The 18722-nt window shown below is 38.5% G+C and overlaps 1 protein-coding gene across 3 annotated transcripts in view; it reads left to right on the forward strand.

The window, feature by feature from the left end:
- The window catches only part of LOC126091854 (phosphopentomutase), a 122986-nt gene that overhangs the window by 45658 nt on the left and 58606 nt on the right, over nt 1–18722 (forward strand). For all 3 annotated transcript variants that reach the window (XM_049907120.1, XM_049907119.1, XM_049907121.1), the window contains exon 8: nt 12907–13130. In XM_049907120.1, coding sequence (XP_049763077.1) covers nt 12907–13130 — 224 coding nt within the window. The remainder of the gene's footprint in view (nt 1–12906; nt 13131–18722) is intronic.

The following is an 18722-nucleotide window of genomic DNA, read 5'->3' on the forward strand; positions in this document are numbered from 1 at the left end:
GAGAGCACATCCAACATCACAGTTATGTACTTACAACCACTTATAGTTCCAGTCAAAGGACCGTGCAAATCCACCATACAATTTTTAACACACCATCAGAAATTATGTTTCTCATAGGGCCCATACTGGTTTGGTTGTTGTTGTTGTTGTTGTTGTTGTTGTTGTTGTGGTCTTCAGTCCTGAGACTGGTTTGAGCAGCTCTCCGTGCTACTCTATTCTGTGCAAGCTTCTTCATCTCCCAGTACTTACTGCAACCTACATCCTTCTGAATCTGCTTAGTGTATTCATCTCTTGGTCTCCCTCTACGATTTTTACCCTGCACTCTGCCCTCCAATGCTAAATTTGTGATCCCCTGATGCCTTAGAACATGTCCTACCAACCGGTCCCTTCTTCTTGTTAAGTTGTGCCACTAACACCTCTTCTCCCCAATTCTATTCAATACCTCCTCATTAGTTATATGATCTACCCATCTAATATTCAGCCTTCTTCTGTAGCACCACATTTCGAAAGCTTCTATTCTCTTCTTGTCCAAACTATTTATCGTCCACGTTTCACTTCAATTCATGCCTACACTCCATACAAATATTTTCAGAAACGATTTCCTGACACTTAAATCTATACTCGATGTTAACAAATTCCTCTTCTTGAGAAACGCTTTCCTTACCATTGCCAGTCTACATTTTATATCCTCACTACTTCGACCATCATCAGTTATTTTGCTTCCAAAATAGCAAAACTCATCTACTACTTTAAGTGCCTCATTTCCTAATCTAATTCCCTCAGCATCACCCGACTTAATTCGACTACATTTCATTATCCTCGTTTTGCGTTTGTTGTTGTTCATCTTATACCCTCCTTTCAAGATACTGTCCATTCCGTTCAGCTGCTCTTCCAAGTCCTTTGCTGTCTCTGACAGAATTACAATGTCATCGGCGAACCTCAAAGTTTTTATTTCTTCTCCATGGATTTTAATACCTACTCCGAATTTTTCTTTTGTTTCCTTCACTGCTTGCTCAGTATACAGATTGAATAACATCGGGGATAGGCTACAACCTTGTCTCACTCCCTTCCCAACCACTGCTTCCCTTTCGTGCCCCTCGACTCTTATAACTGCCATCTGGTTTCTGTACAAATTGTAAATAGCCTTTCGCTCCCTGTATTTTACCCCTGCCACCTTTAGAATTTGAAGGAGAGTATTCCAGTCAACATTGTCAAAAGCTTTCTCTAAGTCTACAAATGCTAGAAATGTAGGTTTGCCTTTCCTTAATCTTTCTTCTAAGATAAGTCGTAGGGTCAGTATTGCCTCACGTGTTCCAACATATCTACAGAATCCAAACTGATCTTCCCCGAGGTCGGCTTCTACCAGTTTTTACATTCATGTGTAAAGAATTCGCGTTATTATTTTGCAGCTGTGACTTATTAAACTGATAGTTCGGTAATTTTCACATCTGTCAACACCTGATTTCTTTGGGATTGGAATTATTACATTCTTATTGAAGTCTGAGGGTATTTCGCCTGTTTCATACATCTTGCTCATCAGATGGTTGAGTTTTGTCATGACTGGCTCTCCCAAGGCCGTCAGTAGTTCTAATGGAATGTTGCCTACTCCCAGGGCCTTGTATCGACTCAGGTCTTTCAGTGCTCTGTCAAACTCTTCACGCAGTATCGTATCTCCCATTTCATCTTCATCTACATCCTCTTCCATTTCCATAATATTGTCCTCAAGTACATCGCCCTTGTATAGACCCTCTATATACTACTTCAACCTTTCTGCTTTCCCTTCTTTGCTTAGAACTGGGTTTCCATCTTAGCTCTTGATATTCATACAAGTGGCTCTCTTTTTCTCCAAAGGTCTCTCTAATTTTCTTATAGGCAGTATCTATATTGCCCCTAGTTAGATAAGCCTCTACATCCTTACATTTGTCCTCTAGCCATCCCTGCTTAGCCATTTTGCACTTTATTTATTTTATTTATTTATTTATTTATTGTTCCATGGGACCAAATTAAGGAGAAGTCTCCATGGTCATGGAACGAGTCAATACATGAAATTATAACACGATATTAGAAACAGATAAAATGAAATATAAAAAAAACATATTCGGGTGACAAGTCGTAAGTTTAAATGAAGACAATCAACAATGTAACACTGGAATTTGCTTAATTTTTTAGCTCTTCCAGGAGCTCCTCGACAGAATAGAAGGAGTGAGCCATGAGGAAACTCTTCAGTTTAGACTTAAGAGTTTGGGCTACTGCTAAGATTTTTGAGTTCTTGTGGTAGCTTATTGAAAATGGATGCAGCAGAATACTGCACTTCCTTCTGCACAAGAGTCAAGGAAGTGCATTCTACATGCAGATTTGATTTCTGCCTAGTATTAACTGAGTGAAAGCTGCTAACTCTTGGGAATAGGCTAATATTGCTAACAACAAATGACATTAAAGAAAATATATACTGTGAGGGCAATGTCAGAATTCCCAGATTTTTGAATAGGGGTCGACAAGAGGTTCTCGAACTTGCACCACATATAGCTCGAACAGCCCGTTTTTGATCCAAAAATACCCTTTTTGAATCAGAAGAATTACCCCAAAAAATAATACCATACGACATAAGCGTATGAAAATATGCGAAGTAGACTACTTTTCGTGTTGAAGTGTCACTTATTTCAGATACTGTTCTAATGGTAAATAAAGCAGCATTTAGCTTCTGAACAAGATCCTGGACATGGGCTTTCCACAACAGCTTACTATCTATCCGAACGCCTAGGAATTTGAACTGTTCCGTCTCGCTTATAATATGCCCATTCTGCCTGATCAAAATATCGGTTCTTGTTGAATTGTGAGTTGGAAACTGTAAAAACTGAGTCTTACTGTGATTTAGCATCAAATTATTTTCCACAAGCCACGAACTTATTTCATGAACTACATTATTTGTTACTGTTTCAATATTACACACAAGATCCTTCACTATCAAGCTGGTGTCATCAGCAAACAGAAATATTTTTGAATCACCTGTAATACTAGAAGGCATATCATTTATATAAATAAGAAACAGCAGTGGCCCCAGCACCGACCCTTGGGGAACGCCCCACTTAACAGTGCCCCATTGGGACTGAACATCACTACCACTTTCAATATTGCAGAGAATTACCTTCTGCTTTCTGTTCTTAAAGTAAGAGGCGAACCAATTGTAAGCTACTCCCCTTACTCCATAATGGTTCAACTTCCGCAGTAATATTTTGTGGTCAACACAGTCAAAAGCCTTCGTTAAATCAAAGAAAACACCTAGCGTTCGCAACCTTTTATTTAATCCGTCCAAAACCTCACAGAGAAAAGAGAATATAGCATTTTCAGTTGTTAAACCATTTCTAAAACCAAACTGAACATTTGACAGCAAATTTTGTGAATTTAAATGCTCCAGTAACCTTGTATATACAACCTTCTTGATAACTTTAGCAAACACCGATGGCATAGAAATAGGTCTAAAATTGTCAACATTATCAATGTCTCCCTTTTTATAAAGTGGCTTCACTACCGAGTACTTTAATCGGTCAGGAAACCGACCACTCCTAAAGGAAAAGTTACAGATATGGCTGAGAACTGGGCTAACATACATAGAACAATACTTCAGAATTCTGCTAGATACCCCGTCATATCCATGAGAGTTCTTGGTCTTTAGTGATTTAATTATTAACTCAATCTCCCTCTTGTCAGTATCATGGAGGAGCATTTCAGGTAACAGTCTCGGAACACTTTTTTCTAAGAGCGCTATATGATTTCCTGTTGGGACTAGGTTTCTATTTAGTTCAACTGCTATATTCAGAAAGTGATTATTAAATACTGTACATATATGCGACTTATCAGTAACACGGACATTCCCACTACGCACTGATTCTATATCCTCGACCTGTCTCTGCAGACCAGCAACTTCCTTTACGACTGACCATATGGTTTTAATTTTATCCTGAGACTTAGCTATTATATCTGCATACCACATACTTTTTGCCTTCCTAATAACATTTTTAAGCACCTTACAATACTGTTTGTAATGGGCTGCTGCATTTAGATTTTGACTGTTTCTAACGTTTTGATATAATTGCCACTTTGTTCTACAAGATATTCTTATCCCTCTAGTCAGCCACCCAGGCTGCCTGTTTGTGCTAGTACCCTGTTTTAAACGTTCTAACGGAAAGCAACTTTCAAAGAGCATGAGAAAAGTCGTGAGAAAAGCATTATATTTATCGTCTACTGTATCAGCGCTATAAACATCTTGCCACTTCCTGTCAATCTCATTTTTGAGACGCTTGTATTTCTGTTTGCCTGCTTCATTTACTGCATTTTTATATTTTCTCCTTTGATCAATTAAATTCAATATTTCTTATGTTACCCAAGGATTTCTTCTAGCCCTCGTCTTTTTACCTACTTGATCCTCTGCTGCCTTCACTACTTCATCCCTCAGATCTACCCATTATTCTTCTACTGTATTTGTTTCCCCTATTCCTGTCAATTGTTCCCTTATGCTCTCCCTGAAACCCTGTGCAACCTCTGGTTTAGACAGTTCATCCAGGCCCCATCTCCTTAAATTCCCACCTTTTTGCAGTTTCTTCAGTTTCAATCTGCAGTTCATAACCAATAGATTGTGGTCAGAGTCCACATCTGCCCCTGGAAATGTCTTACAGTTTAAAACCTGGTTCCTAAATCTCTGTCTTACCATTATATAATCTATCTGAAACCTGTCAGTATCTCCAGGCTTGTTCCATGTATACAACCTTCTCTTATGATTCTTGAACCAAGTGTTAGCTATGATTAACTTGTTCTCTGTGCAAAATTCTATGAGGCGGCTTCCTCTTTCATTTCTTACCCCCAATCCACATTCACCTACTACGTTTCCTTCTCTCCCTTTTCCTACTACCGAATTCCAGTCACCCATGACTATTAAATTTTTGTCTCCCTTCACTATCTGAATAATTTCTTTTATTTCATCATACATTTCTTCAATTTCTTCGTCATCTGCAGAGCTAGTTGGCATATAAACTTGTACTACTGTAGTAGGTGTGGGCTTCGTGTCTATCTTGGCCACAATAATGTGTTCACTATGCTGTTTGTAGTAGCTTACCCCCATTCCTATTTTTTATTCATTATTAAAACTACTCCTGCATTTCCCCTATTTGATTTTGTATTTATAACCTTGTATTCACCTGACCAAAAGTCTTGTTCCTCCTGCCACCGAACTTCACTAATTCCCACTATATCTAACTTTAATCTATCCATTTCCCTTTTTAAATTTTCTAACCTACCTGCCCGATTAAGGGATCTGACATTCCACACTCTGATCCGTAGAACGCCAGTTTTCTTTCTCCTGGTTTGGTTACTAACTTTAATTATCAGGCACCTAACTTAACTACAATGTCTGTAATTTCTAATGAACATAGCGTTGAGACACCGAGAAATTAACAGACTCTTAAACAAGACTGAGGATGAATGGTGAATCCTCCTTCATGGCTGTGGAGTACACATACACATATATACCCTTGAATGGTTACAGTCCCCAAGCTGTGACTACATTGTGACAGCGCTGCAGCGCGATTGGGGCAAGGGATGTCAGATGGATTGGTTGAGGGGCAAAAGGAGGTGGGCTGATGGCTGGGAGGGAGAGTACATGGGGCAGCAATTCTGGTCTGCTGAGCTTGTTCTAGCCGTAGGCAGGTAGAGTTGTGCACAGTGTATGTGAGTTGGAGGAGTGGCTTGAGAGCATATCCTACCCAAGTCCCTTCTCACGCATCCTGTCCTATAAAGGGCAGTGTCGTGCTGTAATTTATGCATAGCATTTTATGTAGCCACAACCACCAACCAGTTACCAGCTTACATGAGTGGCCCCCACCAAACTGTGGCCAAGTGTGACAAAGCAAGCTGGGATAATTTTAATTCCCCTCTTGTTTTGCCATTTGCCTCCTTAAGTTCATTTTGTTACTTTTAACTGTTTACCATTAGCATACATGAATATAATCTGCATTTTCATAAAAGAGAAAGGTTGGCCCTCAGTTTTTAAGGATGTAACACCAGATATAATTTTGTGCTTGGTTTTATGTATGTAATTGATTCTCTAATTTATTTTGACTATTACTACTTAGTTTCTTTTATTATAGGGAGAAATCAGTAATTGTTTCGTAACTTAAATTCTATTGTTGACATTTAAACAAATGTAAATTCTGCACTGATTATAAACATTTGGAACACGAAATGCTAGTAATCTTAAAGTATCTATTTGGCTATATTCGAAAACATGTTAGCAAAACCAGCCCTGAATTAATTCCAAAATAATTAACAGTTTTGTCAAAAGTATTGTTTGCATAATGATATTTGTTAATTTCATGATTTAAACAAATAATTTGGCTTAACCCTTGTAGTAGAAGAAACTGTTAAAAAGACGGAATTTTTCAATGTATTCAGTTAATTTAATGAGTTAAGTTTTAATTGTAATTTCTGTAAATTTAACTTCAAACAATATGTAGTTTTAGTACCTATTATTGTGATGATATATAAGGGCCCGATTTTTGGTCGTGGCTGAATTTCAGACAAGCAACCTGTGCTGGTTAGAACGACAACAATGCTTCAAATTAACTGTGGAATAAGTGTTTAACAATTAGGATGTGTGTAAAAACAGTGACAGTGTCTGCTCCATATGTACCTGATAATGCTTAAAGAACTGTGAACTTTGTGGTTAAGTTTTACTGCTTGTAGATGTTCAACAGGAAACTATTGTTGCGGTATGTATAGTTTTGCCTGCTAACTATTAATGAGGCTTATCAAAAGTTAAACAATATTATACAGGCCATATAACTGTGTATTATTAGGTGGTTGTGAACAGTGAAATTAAAGTACTGTAAAACGTAACTGTGCATAAGTCGGCTACATCATTTAAACTTGTCAGTGTCGGAATCCACACAACCCATTTTTCAGCCAGTACATAGACACTGAGGACAACAAACGAAGAAATAAAAGCAGGTGGAACCCCTACACAAGGATAGAGTTGACCATCCAGTGATTTCACTCATCTTATATTCAAGTTCTCCACTCCATTGTCTCCCCTCTTTCTCCTCCCATTCTACTCCTCCACATCTCTGCACATTGGCCAGAACTTTCAACGCCTGGGGCCAGAACAAACTCACTAGAGTGACATTCCGGCCCCATGAAGTTGCATTGCTGGCTTACTGTAATCAGGCAGAACAAGTGTGTGCATTTCTGTATGTGGTGTGTGCGTGTGCGTGCGCGGGCGCGGGCGTGGGCGTGCTTGTTTTTGCACTTTGCCAATCTTTAATATTTTGGTCGGTGTGTAAACAAGCTTCACGTCATGTTTGCACAATAGATGACTGTTTCTGTTTGCCACCCAGAGGAGCTATGGTAGATAGACCATATCCAACATTTCTTCTTCTGTCTCACTTTGTTGAGTGTAAGGGATTTGTGATGCTTCTTATGCCATTGGCGGATAACCCACTGCTGCAAAGGATGCTTATCAAGTGTTGTATCTTGCGTCCAAATTTCTGCGGACTATAATTCATCTTGTTCACATTATAAGCATTATTTATATTTCCTCTTTCCTGGCTCAGGTTATAATTTGACTGGTATTAGTCCATGTGTGTTGTTTTTTGACATCTGCTGTGGCCCAGATTCTCACCATTCCTCATAACGAGCACATTTAGAAAGGGCAGATGTTGGTCTTTTTCTACCTCCATGATAAATTTTTTGTTGGCATGAAAAACTGTTAAGATTTCTTAGGAAGCCGCTGAGCTGTTCCTCTCCATGGCTTCATACAATGGAAGTGTCATTGACATACCTGTATATCACCTTAGTTTTTCAATATGCCAAGTCCAGGGCTTGTCTTTCCAAGTGCCTCATGAAGAAACTGTCAGCCAATGGACTAAGTGAACTATCCATGGTGATCCCTTCCAGCTGTTCATAGAAATTGACATTCTACATAAACTAGCTTACAGTAAGGCCCATGTCACACTGGGACACTGGTTACAGTCACCAGTGACGGTCACCAGTAATTGTGATTAACACTCCTGGATCACTGGTGTCCAACACCGCAGATATTGCCAACTGATTAGTTAGTGAACTGGACTCAAGCGAGGAGGAACTTTTGTTAGTACTTCTAAACAAGAGGAGGAGGAGAATGAGAATGAGAATGAAAATGAAAATGAAGACAAAGTGTTCATTACACTTAACATCCACTGCTACGAGGTCGGCTGGAGAAAATACTGTTTTATGTTCTCTACACTTAATTTTGGTATGAAAATTTTGAAATATAAGGTTTTTTTTTCCATTCTCCCTGTAGGGGTGAGTTCGTGGTCTCCACACTCGTCCATTTTGTCCCTTCTTATCGCATTAAGACTGTGTAAAGATACACTTAATGCTAGTAAATGCGAGAGAAAAGGGATGAGGGATGCAAATGTGCTTGAAGGTTACTATCCTCCAAGCCTTTACAGGTATAGCAACTAAATTTTGCTATTCTTTTATGGTCCGAAAAATAAGATATTCTCATTGAAATCAGGCACAAACTTCATTATAATTTCTTGTCAAGCATTTGTTTTCACCACTTCGTTGCTATAGTCCACGCTTTTGACATCCCAAAAAGCAGAATGACTTTATACTTCACTTATAAAGTCTTCCATGTTAATCAAATCTAAACTCATGGCTACAATGTTTACAGTATAAAGGACAATGTTTCACGTCACTGTGTAAAAAATGACTGCCTGTCTGTTGGCAAATCCGCAGCGCTGTGTCTGTGAACTGTGTCCCAGTGTGAACACTCCAATTCACACTAATGCATGTCTGGCGGTGACTGCTGTAAACACAGTGATCTTGTCCGTCACATGTAGTGAGGGTGAGTCACTGCTGGGTCACAGTGGCTAGGTGAGGTGGTGTAGTGTCCCAGTGTGGATGCTTCATTTCAAATGAATGTCTCTCTGTCGGTGACAGTCGCTGGTGACCGTCACCAGTATCCCAGTGTGAAACGGGCCTAAGTTATGCATGAACTAGCTTCATTGTGTACTGCAGGAAAATGTAACCAATATGCTCCAGAGTCACTAAGTGGAACTTTGGAAAGCAAAGAAACAACATCCAAGCTGACCTGGATGTCATTTTGTCCTGAAGATCTCAAGACAGAAGCCAACAGGCAATATGTCAACAAGTGGCCACAAAAGCCTGAACAGTTTTGTTCTAGCAACTGCTTATTCAAATGTTTATTTGCCCAAAAAGAATTCACATTTTCTTTCCAACGTTCCAAACTCTTATATGGTGTCCTTTTCTTCCTCTTCTAGAACCTTGACTTCTTTATCCCAATTCTTCTTTCATTTCCATTCTTTCTCTGGTGGCTCACTTTTCTTCTCTTCTGTTACTTTTGTCATGTTGCCTGTTAGTAGCCATAGCTGTATTCATGACTTTTCTCAAAGTGGTGGTAGTGTTCTTCTCTAAAATAAAATCCCTCCCCCTCCCCCCTTCCTGTTAAACATTTTCTAATACCTCCTATTCCATCATCTGTTTCCCCTTGGATACTATTAATTTGGTTTCCCTCTTTCTATGTGTTGCCTGTTGCCTAATCCCCCACTTCCTGCTCTTGTTCCACTACACATTCAATCTCCTCTTCACTTATTACTTCTTGATTGATACTTTCATCACTTTCTTCTCTATTATCCACTTTATCCCCAATAACATCATTGTCTCCCATCCATTCTTTGACCTCCCATCATCATCATCATCATCATTATCATCATCATGCTCTTCTTCTTTTTCTGTTTCTTCCTCCTCTTGCTCTTCAACCCATTTTCTTTTATCCTCTCAGCTTTCACTTCACTTAGTCTTTGTCTACCACATCAGACACAAATATCGCTTTGCTTTTTAGTGCCACATTAATCAGCCCCTTGCTAATCCAGTAGATTTTGACATCCCATGCTATTTCATTTTCTCTCTGGTCTTGCTGGTTTAACGTATAGAACTCTATATTTCTATAGTTCTAAGAAGTCCATACATGAAGCTTCTCCTTCCCATACATCATATTTCTTATTTCCAAACCCATCTACTTCCTGTCTTTCTAGATTATGACTGTAATCTCGTCAGCATTCAACTCTTTCTCTTCCACCATTACCACCTTGTTATTCATTCCTTTGGTTTTTTTTCTTTGCTATTCCCCAATAATTCCTTCTACTCTTATTCACAGTGGCTACTGTTTGTGTCATTTTTAAACCACTTATTTTTGTTTCCTTCCTCTCCATCTGTCTTCTGTTTGAATTTCAGATGTGACTAAATACATAACTACTGTTTTTCCCAAAGGCTACAGGCAGAAATCTCACTGTCATCTCTCCTTTGGATATTTGGTCTCTCCAGACTATCATCCCTTCTATAATCACATGAATATCCTTCACCTCTGCTTCTGGGTCCTCCCTGCCATCAAGTTACACTCACACCCCTTGTTGCCCCCCTCCTATTCACTTGAGCTTCTTTTGGGCTTCCTTGCCTAAACTTGTTCGAAAATATTTTCTGTTATAGATTCTCCCTTCTTAAGAACTCTTTTAAACTTCCACAAAGTGACTTGACACTTTCCACATTCCTCTTTCATTCTGAACTACTAATAAAATTTTTAATAGCATTGGCTTGATGAGTACTTGATCAGTACTATATTTAACAAAACATTCATATCCCCATATGTGGCTTTCATGCTTTATCTCTGAGTTGTCTTTTCTCGGCATCAGAGCAACTCATCGGCATACTCCTCATTAAATCATTTATAAATTCAATAGGATGTAGTGAATCCTGTTGTCCAATTTGAAGTCTACTGAATTTAGCCTTTTTGCAATGTCTCAGAATTCTCACCAAATAGGTTGCAAGATATTTTTTATTAATGTGTTCCTTAAGCTGCTGTTCCAAGTCTCCTTTCAAATTATGGATTTTATCTTCAGAATCCTTAAACTCATTCTTTTATTCCCAGTTTCTGCTTCGAAACTAATGACCTTCCCTTCCCTTGCCTTCAGCTCTTTCCTCAGCTTCTCATTGTTGTTATTTATTTATTTATTTTATTATTTTTATTTTTATCCCTCATCACTTGCCACATCCTTTTATTTTTCTAAAAGGGCCTACCAAAAGGTTTCTGCCCAAAGCCTGTTCAGTCCAGAACCTGAACGCCTATCAGGCAAAATTGTTGTTTACCCCTCAAAGCCTTTTTAAGGAACCAGAGGTGTGATAATCACATGGATAGAGATCAGGAGTATAGTGTGGGTGCCCAAGTGCCTCCCACTTGAGTCAGCGTAAAGGATGACGCCGGCCTCCTAGATCAACTGGTGAATCACTGACAAGTGTAGAACTTGGTGCATCACTCCACAACAGTTGTTTTTAACAAACATGATGCCCCAGCCTTCTCCAGCCAAGAAAAGAATAACAGTGTGCTGGCCCTGTTTGGACACATTTTTTAATGATTTTGGCATAGTTCATGTTTCCGCATTTCCTGCAAGCTGATAGGAAATGTATGAATGCCAACTGATCACTTGCCGACAAGTTGGTGCTTACACTGATCAGCCAGAACATTATGACCACTGACCTACTATTGATGTAAACCCATCCAGGTGACAGCAGCATCACCCAGCGAGGAGTAACTGCTAGTCAGTCACACACGTGGTACATGTAGTATCAGTGAGTGTGCTGACAAGAGTGAGCTGACAAGAAACTGAAAAATTCTTTGTATAAAATTGGCCAGAGTGGTCCAATGAAGGCCATAAAATGTAAATAAGTAAATAAATAAATAAATAAATTGCATTTGGGTGTTTACTTGACAAATTGTTGAAAACAAAATTTTTACTCAGTCTGAGGACATTGCTGGTAAAATTTGGTCTAATAATGAAAGTAATTGAATCATCACTGATGCTTGCTATTAAAATTCTTTGTTTGTCCCTTGTTATCATTTTTTCATTTATTTAGTGTAGAACTAAATATTGTCATATGTTCTGCTTGTCAAGATAGTTCTGATGTGTTCCAATCCATCTGTTAAGAACAGTATTTCATATATAGCCTGTTGGAAATTTTTTTCAGTGATGACTGATTAAAAGAAACACTGTTTGAAATAAAAATTTAGGCTGTTCAGAACTGGGTGGTAAATATAACAATTTGTTTCCACAATTACGCAACATGCCTATTATTACTGATATTCAAAGATTTCTTTGGGGTAAACTGGTCATTTATACAATGCCAATGAATTCTCACTAGTTATTATATACTACTTTACAACTACTCCATTTACGCAGTCCATATTGTAGTATAATCTTTTGTCAAACTATACAGAGGCTTAGCTATCAATTTTGTGCACCAACTGGGTCACACTCAAAGCAAATAAAAATATTTTTCAAAATTAAGATATGTCAGTTTACAAGTACCTGTTAACCAAAACACAGTAAACTGTTCACAAAGCTTGGCACACTTCGTCATGCCTCTGACCATACTGTTGCTCAGACTAACAACTAACAGTGCCATGACAAACCCATCTCTAAACAACATTCAGACTCTAATTTTACTTGAAAACTTTTAGTACTGATTATAAGAAATACATGTACATTTAAATGTTGAACTTGTTCTTAGTCAGATATCATATGCAATTAACTGTTTTATTTACATTAACTTTTTATTACATTATTGCAGTTACTTTTGTTTGTTGGGTTGGGTGTGAGTGCTGACTGGTGGTCCATACAATCCACTGAGAGTGCCTTTAATAGGACTAGTAGGCTCCATAGAAGGTCCATGTGCACCTAGGGAAGTTAGGATCTGCCCAGGCAGAGCCCCACTCGCCTGGGTAAGCCGTATACCACTGAGATGCAGCATGTAATATTTGATGTACAAAATTTGTTGTTTGACCACTTATTGTTATTTCAGGAAACACTGACAGGCTTTAAATGGATGGGAAATAAAGCTGACCAACTTATTGCAGAAGGGAAGCATGTTATCTTTGCATTTGAAGAAGCAATTGGATTTATGTTTGGAACAGCAGTGCTTGACAAAGATGGAATTTCAGCTGGAATACGTGTAGCTGAAATGGTGGCGTATTTGCAATCAAACCAGTTGACCCTCACTGATAAGCTGAATGATCTGTATACAAAGTATGTAGCCCCTTATATTTTTTCACATTGAGTTTTGTGTGATCAGCCTGCACTGCATTACAAAAAGCTTTTTATCATAGTTTTAGTGTGCAATAACATATCTCATAATCATTTTGCATTTCTTCTGTGAGCACTGCCTTGCGTTATTATGGAATAACTTGCTGTCATGGACCTTTCAGAGTGATTCAGCTAGATACTATTTTCTGAGAAGAACATTCCAATATGAAAGATTTAGAGACAGACAGAAGGATTGATTTTTTGAGCTATGATTGTTTAACTTAAGAACATCGTTTGTTAAGATAAATATACTGCCAAGGAAAATGCCACTGGTGATTCCAAGATTACACAATGAAGTATGGAGAGTCTGTTGTTAATTACGAGGGTTGCCTAGAAAGTAATGCACAGCACTTTCTTTTTTCTCTCAGCCAAAAATAATACTGCAAATGCAAAATGTTTGTATTATTTGAAGTCTCCTGAGTGAGCGTAACTGCAGGACAGTTTCAAAATTGCATCTGTGCAATGTGCAGTCATTGAATTTATCACTACAGATTAAGTAACTGTGGGGAATATTCACACACACTTGTGCAAAGTCTATTGAGCATCTGCTGTTGATAGAAGTACAGTGAGTCGCTGGGCATGTTGGTTGAGGTCATCAAGGGTTGGTGGAGCTCCACGATTTGCAGTGATCGGGGAGACCATCCACGGCTATCACACCTGACATGTTGCAGCAAGTTGATATTGTCATTTGTGACTTCCACTTATTTGGGCCATTAAAAGATGCCATTCGTGGAAGACATTTTGAGGACGATGAGGAGTACAGCTACCATGCTACCATGCTACCAGGACAAGCATTGGTACCTAAGGGGCATACACGCCCTTGTTTCGCACTGGAGGAAGGCCATAGAATGGTATGGAGATTACGTGGAAAAATAGGGTGTGTAGATGAAACAGCGTTCTTTAATGTACAATTCTCATTATGTTCAATAAAGAATTATTGAAGAAAAAAAAAAGTGGTGCATTACTTTCTGGGCTTCCCTCATAAGTCTGAACCTCAATGACGTGTGATGTGAGAAGAATATGAAAGACAGCACATAATGCTACTCCATTTATTCTTCTAAGAGATTTGACACAATATGTAGAGTGTAGGATGAGTTCGAACTGGTACGATTTTTATCTCATGTTGAGAAACACATGATCTCAAATTAGGTTGACTAGTATCTCAACAGAAAACAGTCTGAGACAGATTGCATTACTAAGAAGGTATTTGTTACATATTTTTTCAGTAGTGCTTTCAACATTGAAGCGTGCCTTTTACACTGTGTAAAGTTTTGAAATCTGCTTATTGGCATTGGACTAATAGTGTACTATAAGCATGTTCTTGTACTCTGCTGTAATCCCAAAATGCAGTGCTCTTGTGCGATCTAACAAAGAATGGCTGTAGAAATGTTCTGAGTCCTGATGTTTGTGCATCCATTTACATGTGGAACAAAATGTGTCCTACTTTGAAGACAGTCAGTGCTAGTTTAACATATTTAGTTGGTACACAGAGTCAAAGGTATAGGACACTGCCACATTTACTAAATTTTGCAGGAGGGCAATTTGAAGGTGTTATACTGTGCCTTGAACATTAATATCATGTTGCATCACATGTAATAGCCTTTTTTCATTTTGTACTTTTTGTACCAGTTTTGCTGATATATAATGGGCATGGTGTTTTATACCTCTCATAAACATGTTGCGGTATTTAATGAATAATATTACTCAATCACATTAATTTCATCATAAGAATATATTTCATGAACAGAACATTATCACACTGTGGTACAGCTTGCTGTATGAACATAAATGTCACATTTGGTTGTAAATCACTTCTATGTCTTCTTCTGAATAGCCTGTTATGTTTGTATTACGTGTATGTTCTAGGTTCTTATAAAATGCATGACAAACTGAAGGGATATATGGCAACAGTGCCATTAAATCATTATATTTATGCAGGGAAATACGCCTTCGGACATCTGAGAGTTGGTTCAGATATGCCGGAAATGTATGTCCATGTCTGCATAACATAATGAAGTCAGCCTGTTTGTTGCACCATTGAAAGATATTTTGAAGTACAGAATTCCCATGTTTTCCTGTTTCACTTGTAATTGCACACACTTTGATAATAAAAATGGCCTGTTCTCCATATCCATTTTCCTCTAAACAAGGGGAGGCCTTTGAGAGTCTTTTGTGGCATACAGTGAATGAAAACTTTTGAAATCTTGAAGTTCCATGTTATAAACAATGTACTTGCTGGAAGTGTGTCTTACCAATTGTTGCCTGTCCCAGGGTGTTAAAATACTCATATTATTCAATTTCTTCTGTTTCCTTTCTATCAACACATGAACACTGTCAGCCTCCTTATGGGTATGGCCTTTTAGTAAAAACTTCTGTGTTATGGTCTTAATTTGTGAATACTTATGCAGTAACCAGAAAAAACACATTGTAATATTCACATTCTTATTTTGTCTGTAGTAATTGTCTGTCCAAAGTGTGGTTTCTTCCATGTCACTGTCAGGTATGACACTATCTGCCCACTTCAAAATCGCTGATGCAGTTTCGTTTCTGCCTCACCCTCCTTTTGACTCATCCCACATCACACAGTGAACTGAGGAATCTGATGCATCAAATGAGATAAAATTTAAGGCCCAAAGTGTCCTTTTATAGAAACTAATACTATTTGATATGAATGGGGGTGGCAAACATTTCTGACTGTCTCCGGTGAACACTTTGTGTGTTGGTGTTCCTCTTGCCTCGTTAGTGTCATTACTTTTTAGCAGATACCTGTTTTTTTATTCATTCGGATGAGGAGTGCACTCAACTTCAACAGATTCTTTTTCTTCTGGAGTCTGATTACTTTTCATTTTTACATGAAACATGTCGCATGTATCACATGTGTTATTTTCAGATGGTTTGAATGACGAATTGAACTGTTTATTAAAGATACCTGCATACAGCCATTTTTTACTCCTTATCTCTGGGTCAATATTGTTTTGAGTACAGTCATCTATGTATAAGTCATGCATTTTTTGTATGTTCGGTTGTGGTCCTAAATATTTCCTGACACATGGTTCTCTACTGTAGTGACTTTCATGATGTGGGAAAGAAGAAATATGTCTTTTGATATGTTCAACAGTTTCATCAGGTGTTTTTCTGCTTGGAGTATGGCTACCCCTTTGATCTTTTCTTACTACTCCAGCTGGCTCCATGTTTTTTAAAATGTTTACTACAACTGTATTTGAGACAGAAAGATTGTTCAAAAACATGATCTTGCACACCTTAACTCATCCACCATTTACAGTACAATAGTAGCTTAGAGTGTTTTCTTTACACTTATTCGGGGTTAAATTTCTTTTTCTTGAACGAGCTGTACTACGTTGCTCAACAAATGCGCCAACAAATTGCCTTTTCATGTCTGTAGACATTTCCTCATGCCAGTATGTCTTTCAGTTTCAGACAGTTTTTCTGAGCATTTCATCCTACACATGCACGGAGGCTGCAGTTCTTCAACAGAAACAGTCCTACCTTTTGTATTGACATATTCCTTCCCACCAGCTAAGTTGAGTTTACAGACGTTACATTTCCATTAATCAGCATGAACTACGCACTTTTTACCATGCTGTGGAATATTAGTATTATTGTTTACGTTCCTTTCCACACGTTCATTCGTTTCTAAAACTACACAACTTTTTACAGCACTTTCGCTATCATTGCTTAAGTATAAATCTTCCTCTAGTATATGTGGTATTTGTTGTTCATTTGCGACAGTTTGAACGTTACTGTTGTTTTTTCACCTATTCTTTGATTGATTGTCATCCGAATCAGAACTTATCCCACTTGAAGGTTCATAGGTTTTGTCACATCGGAGTAACCCTGTTCATAGTTACTCAAATGCTTCCCTGCATCTTCTTCGCTGCCAATAGTATGATAGTTTACACTATAGATAACACTGTCAAATCCCATGTAAAACTGAAAGGACTGACCTTAGTTCACACTAGCGCCACCAGAGTGTGCAGAAGTATACAGCACTTTACCTCTAAGGTAAAGTGGACTTGGTGTTATTTCATTGCACCGTAACTCCGCCAATATTCGATTTAGGACATAGTGTGGTATACCTCTGAGTAGAGGACAAGAAACTTATATGATTGTGCCAATAATCTCATTTTGGCCAAAAATGGATATAGTGTCCTATCCCTCTGACCCACATTAATAAGGAAATTGAGTGGTATGAATTTATATACTTTCTCCCTCCCTCCCTTCATCCCCCCCCCCTTTCACCCCACCAGTCCCCACACCACTGTTTTCCATATGGTTCCTGAAGTCCATAAACCCAACCACCTTAGACACCCTATTGTAGCTAGTTACTGTGTATCCACAAAGAGAATCTCTGCTCTTGTGTACTGACACCTTCAGTCTATTACCCACAACCTGCCCTCCTATATAAAAGACACCAACCATTTCCTCCACCACATCTTCATGGTTCCTGTTCCTTACACCATTTGGTGCCCTCATTCTTGTCAGTGTCACTTCCTTCTACCCTAGTATCCAATGCCCATGGCCTTGCTGCCATTGAACACTACCTCACCCAATGCTCAAGTGATGCCAAACTGAAAACCTCCTTCCTATTGACCATGACCACATACATCCTCGTCCACAGTTACTTCTCCTTTGAAAACTTGGCTGATAAACAGTCCAGGCAACAGGAGACTGGAACTGCAAAGAATGCTGAAGATTAACTGGATAGAGTAGATAAGTAACAAGAAGATACTAATTGAAATTGGGGAGCAAAAGGTTTTTGTACGCAATGTGATTAAAAGAAGGGATTAGTTGAAAAGACACCCTGAGGCATCAAGAAATCATCAGTTTGATGTTCAAGGGAAGATAGATAGACAGGGAGGAGGGTGGGGGGGGGGGGATGCTGAGGTAAAAATTTTTGTGGGACACCAATGCTTGAATACAGTAACTAGCTTCAAGTGGATGCAGGTGGCATTAATACAGATATAAAGAGGGTTTCACAAGATAGACTGGGTTTGTGAGCTGCATTTTACAAGTGCTGTGGGGGTAGGATTACTCGTTTAAACTGATTATGCAGTATTGCAGGTTTTAGTCAGCCAGCCAATATCAGATAGGAATTTATTGTTAGTCCTTTATAGATGAAACAACAAGCCAATGTTGGAAGGGCTCTGGGTCCATGGTCATTGCAACACGCATGTTTTTGCAGTTAATGGAAGTAGTTCATCAATTATTAAAGATCTTCCATCTATCAATGTAATAAGTGATGTACATTGTAATTATTCAGGCTTTCCCGGTGATCTGTGGACATTTTGAGGTATCTGGTATTCTACCGGACATTAGTGTCATTCTTGCAAGATATTTTGATAACGTAACTTCTTATCTCCCATCAGGTGCTACCCGAGACAGTTATGTTACTGAAATATCATGCAAGAATGACACTGATATCTGGCAGAATACCCAACAACTCAAAGTTGTACATTGCTGGAGTTTGCATTTTCAAGTGCGCATGTGCGTGTTTGTGTTATTTAAATTACTTTG

Source organism: Schistocerca cancellata, chromosome 7 (genome assembly GCF_023864275.1).
Source record: "Schistocerca cancellata isolate TAMUIC-IGC-003103 chromosome 7, iqSchCanc2.1, whole genome shotgun sequence".
In the NCBI taxonomy this organism is placed as follows: Eukaryota; Metazoa; Arthropoda; class Insecta; order Orthoptera; family Acrididae; genus Schistocerca; species Schistocerca cancellata.